The 7,984-nt window shown below is 36.2% G+C and overlaps 1 protein-coding gene and 1 non-coding gene across 2 annotated transcripts; both read right to left on the bottom strand.

Moving 5' to 3' along the window:
• Positions 1 to 200: 200 nt before the first annotated feature.
• Positions 201 to 758, bottom strand: LOC148298420 (flagellar calcium-binding protein-like). Its single transcript, XM_088276885.1, is given in 1 exon segment — positions 201 to 758. A coding segment is annotated over 1 exon segment (540 nt). The 3' UTR covers positions 201 to 218.
• A 498-nt stretch (positions 759 to 1,256) lies between these two features.
• TRNAN-GUU (transfer RNA asparagine (anticodon GUU)) lies at positions 1,257 to 1,329 on the bottom strand. The gene has a single exon. It is a non-coding gene; the product is annotated as a tRNA-Asn (tRNA).
• Positions 1,330 to 7,984: the final 6,655 nt, after the last annotated feature.

Here is a 7,984-nt window from a genome sequence, read left to right on the forward strand (position 1 = left end):
TCCCAACCCCAACCCCAACCCCAACCCCAACCCCAACCCCAACCCCAACCCCAACCCCAACCCCAACCCCAACCCCTTGGTCGTGAATGACAGGATATTATATGGTACGAGGATTTGATACATTGATATGATAGTATGATATGATGGTATGATATGATGGTATGATAGTATGATGATATTGCCAATATTTGGTTGTATGGATCACGAACTCCAGCGTTTCATAATGCATCATCATCTGTATCTAGATCCAAGTTCTTCTTGATGGACCAGGCCACAAACTCAATGAATAGAATCATTCCTTTTCCATCTTTATCAGCCTCAGCAAACAATTTGGCAGCATCGCCAGTGATTCCCCATTTGCTCATGGTTGGCATAGCAGCCTTGAACTCCTCGATCGTGATCCTTCGGTCATCATTCTTGTCGATCTCATCAAATGCCACCCAGTACTCATAGTATTGCCTCAAATACATGAGCAGGTATCGAAATTCAGCTTTCGACACATAGTCATCCCCATAAGTGTTCTTGGACTTGAGTTTATCCTTGGCTGCCTGGAAGGCTCTCATGAGGACTGGCTTCAAATCGAAGAGTTGTGGTAGGTTGAGAACATCTCTTGCACCCTTATCGACTTCAGCCAGACTGATATAACCATTGCTGTTGACATCAAAGCCTTCCCAAATCTTGAGTCTCTTAGCAGTTTCCTAAGGAGTAGTAAGATATGGTAGTTTTTCCCTGAGGGTTTGCCAAATATCTGCCTGCATGTTTAAATTATATTATAAACTGTTTTAGAAATATCATGCATCTTATACTACATTTCCCTATATTCCACCAAATTCATCACATTCATCAATCCAGTATGTTCATCCCGTGGCACTCTCTCATATTTAGCAGATTGCAGCACATTTTGGTCGCCGGTTTGCCATATGTTTATGGATTAATGTGATATCATGCAAAATTCAGCCTTCAGTTATCACTTGGTCAGGCATAGCTGAGCCACAAACAAATAAGCGACAATTAACAAAACAGATCGAGAAGCTAGTGATTGAGTTGCGGTTGCAAGAAACAAGTTAATCATTATTGTTACTAGACTCAATGTTGACATTTGATTAAGCAAACGATTTAATAGTTGAATTACAATCGAATGCCTTGTTTTACAAAGGCATGAAGATTATTTCTATGTCAATGGTGTCGGTACTCGATCAAAAATAAACAAATTGTGCCTATTATTAAATATAAATATGGTAACTATGATAAAAATACGCTCACGGGTGGGTTTGAACCACCGACCTTTCGGTTAACAGCCGAGCGCTCTACCGACTGAGCTACGCGAGCCAACTATTAATAATATTCCAAGATGGATGATCTACTGAGGATTCCGATCAACCTATAATAGTATCGATTTGTTTGCAACTGCCTCCTCTATTGCTATAAATGCCAATGTTAATCAATATTATTCAATAGAGAAATCTCTCAGAAATAGAACAAATCAATGCTTTCCATGCCATTTTTCAGCAAATTCATCTCAGGACTCACTGGCCAACAACTGTGTCAATGCACATGGGTGCTCTTCGCAGTGCAACATCCTTTAAACTTATGCAAAAGTCTAGGTCTCTAGGTATTTAACAAACTCCCATGAAGATTTCTTATAGGTCACTGTAACGAATCAACAAGGCCAACAATTTATATGATATCTTCAAGCAAGTGAGGAGAAATAAGAACAAAAATAAATAATTCTTTTATAAATAAACAGGAGTTAGGATGAACAAAATCTATGTCTCTCATTAAAAAGGCAGTCTCACAAACAACACACTATTACTTGCATAATGAAAGTGTCAAACTCCAAAATTTGTAATTAATGCAAAAATATAGCGAGTTTAGCATGGTTACATTCTTAGTTTGTCTATTTTAGGCTATTTACAAAACTATTCAGTGTCTTTACATTCATTACATTCATCCTGAAACCTCTATAAATCTGTAAATAGTTTTTACATTTGTAATTCGACAAATAGCCCTATGAAATATACAATTGTTATGAATAAAGCTGTGAGGTAATAATAATCGATGATTCATATTTCTTGATTGATCATGCGTGATCGCTTTCGACTTTGAACTTGTGCCTGAGCATCTGAGCCCACTAATCGGCAGAGTCAACGCATTTGATTCTATTGTCCTTGATGATGAGCAGTTAGTTGATCCTCTTCACAATGTCAAGGAACTCGAAAGAGTATTCACTCTTATTTTTTTTGTTATTCTTTTTCCTGGCGGCTGAGGGCTGGGTGTTAAGCTTCTCCTCCACTTCTTCCTCATCGACCGAAGTTGATTTGTCTGTGTACTCTTCGTCGGCCTCTTCATCATAGTAATAGTCGGAATCGTCGTCATCAGGGCCCATAATCTCACAGATTTCCTTCAACTTCAGCACTTGCTTTTCATGCTGGGGAGTAATTCTCCTCGAACATATTCTGATCAGGTTCTAATTTAGCCAAATCATTACTTTTATGGCTTCGTCACTTTCGATAAAATAGTTGAAGGTGCTCCTATCCAAATCATAGCTCTCCACCTACTGCCTGTTGGATTTCAGCAGCATGTATAGTCTGATGATCTGCTCGATCTATCGACTCGATTTCTGCAACTGTCTGTACTCGTAGTAGATCCGATCGATCATCAACAAGTAGAATTCTTAATCTTCATTGCTTTTCTCGAAGGGATTCTCGTGGATAATGTCCTGCATGAAGGCCCATACCTATTTTTGGATGCTCTGAATTACAGTGAAATGTACATTGACGTGAAGGCGTATGGATTGGTTCAGGAACTTATGAAACTTTTATCCGACAAGCATCCCTTTCAGACAGTCCTATATTTCCGAGTATGTTTTCTAGAAGGTGGCCTACCCTCTGTATATTTTGGCGATAATCTGAGCCAACTATTCGCATGCACTTTCTAAATATTTTAATAATTACTTTCCTCATCTCGCTCTCGTTCTCTCTTTCTGCGCTTATACTATCTCTTCTTTTATCGTTTTCGCTACTTGGATGTCTCTGTTTCTGGACACTCTTCGTCCATGTTGACTTGGGTACTTCTAAATGTCAAGTGGGCTGTGTACATCGACGTAGTTTTATGATTGGTTTTTGCAGATCCGTCTGTTTAATCGTTATCTTGGTCTTGGTGGGGCAGATGCGTCCGATGTCGACTTGAAAATATGCTAAAATCGACTCCATCAGAGGTGACACATGGTTGTAGATCTAGGGAGGACATGATGCTCGTGGCTATTAATAGAGAATTATAATGCAAATTCAAAGTTTATTTTTGTGACCGAATATCAAAAATATCTCAAATAATTACCATCCTCAACCATACACACATCATATTCTTATTACGGAATCTAAGCAGATCCACAGTAGCGATAATACGCATCAGTCGATTTAAATTATGCGTTTTTTGCAAGGAAGAAGTCCACTCATTATCGCCATGATATCATGCCTTATATATTCAATATCTAATATACATTTTGTCTATTATCACAAACCGATACTAATTTTCATAGCTAACTGATTAAATTGATTAATTGTCGAAACAACTGATTTGATAACAGTGCGGTTAATTATTTTGGAAGGTCTTTGATATTAATAATTTCAGGAAGATTGATTGCGAATATGTCACTATATTTCTGGAATAGTTACTGGACTATTATTATATGTGTTAAAGTGCCTACCTTTTGACTCTTGTCGTCGGAACATCTTTACATCTTGATATCTTTAAATTTTTATACCTTTACATCTTTACACCAAATATCAAAAATCCAATATCGAATATCGAATAGTGAAAGTAGTAGGAAATCAATGAACTACATTTATAACTCTCAGATCATGTTGTATGATGGTTTGGGGGCATTTCTATTCGTCATATCCATTCTCGGTGATGGCCGAAACATCCACCAATATGCGGTAGATATCAAGGTCAGTATCAAGCAGATTCTTGCAATATTGCCAACTTTTTTTAATTGATCTTATTCTCTTGCTGATTGGGCTCTCCTTCTATTTTATCTCTATTTCCTCTGCTCTGTCACTTCTTCTTAGTTCATATTCAGTTCTTTTTACGAGTAAGGCTCATTGAAAGTATTGCTGTTTCTGACTCCAATTGTATAATCGTACTGTCTTCTCAGCTCAGAGTCTGAAAGAATCGAGTATGCTTGCTTTATTTCATTAAAATTAGTCGCATATGTGTCATCTGTGGAGTTTGTGGCATCTGTAGTGTATGTTGCATGCTCTTAATTAGTTGTGCCTTTCATACCTGGGTGATGCATTTTGGCAAGAGTATAGTAAGCTGTTTTGACTTCTGAGGGCGTGGCCTTTGTGTGGATGTTTAGAATGCTGTAAAATGTTTGGGTATTCGATTTATATGTCGAAAATAGTTGGATCCACTTTGTCAACCCATAGCTTTTCATGAAGAATGAAGAATAGAAATTATAATGAATTTAATCATCATTATAATTGTATACTCTTATTTATTGCTAGATAACAGAATAATTTTGTTCTGAGCAATTAATTGAACTATTTTAGAGACATTACATGATCTCCTTCGAAATTTTAGGATGGCTTTTACAGAAATAAATCGAAAATCTGAAAAATATCTACAAATAATTGCCTACATGCATTTCTATTCGATAAAGATTCATGTTGCTGTTCTTAGTTTTATACCACTGAAGAGCCAAACGATCGAAAACAATACAAAGTTCATTAACAAGTAGACTGACTATCGATAGACCTATTAAATATAACTTAAATAATGAAGCAACAACAAATGATGAATACAAACAAATAAGATACAGCTTTCACTATAAGAGGTGCTAATTAAAAGTGACTCTGCTTAAAATGTTGTTATTACCAATGAATATCGATTACCATATTTTAAACAATGTTGAGAATAGTCAAACAAACTTGTATGATAGTGCTATTGGTAATGCTTTCGATCTGCATTCCTGCTAAGCATTCTCAAATACTCTCCAGAAATAACTAGTTTCGAAACCCATTTCGAGGGCAATAAGGAAATGACGACAGAGTTGAGATCGATGATGATGGATCAAATAAAAGGAATGTGAAAAATCCCCAAAGATTACGAGATATGGCTATGTAAAATGACTATATAATGCCGAACTAATTTGAGAAAAGAAGACGCCGTTATCCTAATCAAATGAATTAATAAGCTTGATCGTTTGTGCATGCTTTAAACAGAATACAACAGAATATGATAATATCTCAAAAAAAGGCAATAGCCGAACTAATACAAACCGGTCACTAAATTTTGATGCATAAATAGAGTTGAAATCAGCGGTTATTCAGTATATTTGTTTATTTGTTTGATTTTCCTTTTTCTTCGTTTTCTCCTTCTCCTTCGCCTTCGCCTTCTCCCTCTTTCTTTTCTGCTAAGTCACTATATCTTAGTGCTTCGAATGATTATTTCAATTTCAGAGAGCTAGAAGTGCTAATTGGAATGAGGTTGCTCGAGTAATTTGATAAGAAGAATAAGGATTTTTATTCAAAGTTACCACTCGTGTTGACCTTTGGTGTCGGATTCAACAATCCGTTGAGATTGGATTAGTTTTTGAAATACATATAGCTGGCAGAATTTTTAAAAAAGGAAGGATCCATAGGTGATATTGCCTGATAGCTGGGGGTTTGAGGAAATCCAAAGTACTCTGCTGACTCGTTTGCACCAAAAGCGAAAGGACTGCTCTGGACAACATGGTCTTAATGTCTACCCCCTCCAAATGAGAGGTATCCGCTTGTGTTATTATGACTAAGAACCCTCAGCATCGATGTAAAATCTTTTGATTTCTGATTGAAAATTCCCTCTCCATTTGTATATTTCAGAACTTCTGTAGGGTACTCTTGAGAGTGAGTCACATTTTTCAAAGTACCCTCTTCTTTTTATTTTTGTGGGGATTTTTAACTTGCCTCTGTTTTATATTTCATTTGATATTTTTCTAAAGGAAAATGTAAATCTCTCACAGATTTCTTTTTGCTACTTATGGGCTCCTTTTCTTAATCAGATAAATTTTCTTCTTCTTGATCGATCTTTGAACTTTTTGGTTCCTATTCTTCTTACTACTAAATTTTATTTTTCTCTTCACTGTCTTTTTCCGTTTCGAGGAGTTTTATTTTGTGGATTGCCCTTTTAACGAGCTCACTTTATTATTTAATCTTTTTTTTGTGAACCATTGAGTGCATGATCGAGTTATATCTATTCTTCACCATGTGCTCAGTCCTATTTGTACCCAAAAGCTTTGCTATTTTTGCCCACTTTTTTCCGTTCTCAAGCGTGAATTCCAGTATTTGGATGTCCTATGTCGGCTGCCAGTCGTTTTTATTGACCTCGACGTTTAAGTGGTTGTGCCATCTCTCCCTGCATTGTTTGGGGTTTATAAATTGCGGCTTTTCGCTGTTGAAAAATATTCTCTTGCTAATTTAATTCCATTAGTTGACTCCGAACTCCCTACACTTATAATTGACGAAGTTACGTGACGAGCTTTTTCAGTTAGAGGTCATCCTCTGGCATCCAGTTGTATCTCTTGTTGCACTTGATCAAATTGAAGGCCTGAAACTAAAGAAACTTCGAAGCCTTATTGAAAAATGCCTCCCCTATCTCCTTCCATTCAGCAGAGGACTACAATATTAATAAGACTTACAATATTTCGAATCTATACTTGGTTGCAGTCGCAATAGCAGATAAGAAAGCTTATAAACACTTTTCTCTCATTTTTGTGCCATTCGAACTCAAGACTTTAGTGCTAGTTCCTCGCATACCTGCAATATGGGAATTGTGTTACTTTTAGCATAATTTCTCATATCCCTAAAGTATGGCTCGAACATCGAGTTCTTGGATTTTAAAACTCCTCAGTAAGTAAATTTCATCGGCCTTTTTCAATAGTCTCTTTGCCTTCGATGCATCGAGAAAATGCGAAAGAATGCTCTTGACTAAAGTGCCATTGTTGAATTGCTTTTTCATTCTTCTACTAAATATGCTTTATAATATTTTCAATAAATAAAATTAGTTGCTCCAATGTTGTTGGTTCAAATCGGAATTCACAAAAAATATATGTAATATAATATGATGAGACCGTTAAGGATAAAATATAAACGAAGGGAAAATAGGCCAAACCATAAATAAAATAGCTACAACCAATAAACTGTGAGACTTTTGGCATCATCTTTGGATTTTCGGGATTCTTTAATTCTAGTGTTGTTGAGAATAACAATTGAGGATTTGTCGTCAGTTACTGGTACCAATAAGCCATCGCATTTTTTTATTTCATGTCGGATTTAGCATCTTGTACTGAACCATTCTGTGCCAGCTCAGATATTTTTCGAGGATAAGCAACTTACAATTGAAAATCTACTGCTATGGGTTCTTTTCTAAATTAATACAAATTTACAAGGTAATAATTAAATTTGTAAAAGAATGGTTCATCGCTTCTTTAATCGGTAAATTGTTTGATAGATGTGGGACAATTCAACTTGTTTGAATTTTCACATTAATGTAAGGTTATTTTATATAGTCAATGCTATCATTTACTCATAGGCCTCTCATTGCCATATGGAGAAGGTTGAACTATTGAAATATTTATTTCTCAAAACACAGAAAGACTGCATTTTAGATCTGGATTCGGCCCATTGCGACTTGCTCAACTCCACGGGAATAGATGATTGTAGAAATGCAAAAACGTAAGAGTCAGTTTTTAAGAGATTTCAGAGTGTTTGACCGTGAACGTCGAAGAAGTATAATCAAATGGAGAAAAATGCATAGTTCTATGTTCTGTCAGCATAGCTTCGAATGCTGAGATAGCTGCTCGGATAGGTTAAAGATTTAACGGGAAAGAGTTTTTTCTGGTTTGTCTTATCTGAAATGCTACTCTCTTTCGAATGTATGCTGGTCGAAGATAGAGACTTCAGCTTTTTCTGCTCCTAGCTACTGATTTTGCAGGCATTACGAT

The sequence above is a fragment of the Brachycentrus maculatus genome, unplaced genomic scaffold, assembly GCF_059751285.1.
Source record: "Brachycentrus maculatus isolate JH-2025_06_01 unplaced genomic scaffold, ASM5975128v1 h1tg002066l, whole genome shotgun sequence".
Taxonomy (NCBI): domain Eukaryota; kingdom Metazoa; phylum Arthropoda; class Insecta; order Trichoptera; family Brachycentridae; genus Brachycentrus; species Brachycentrus maculatus.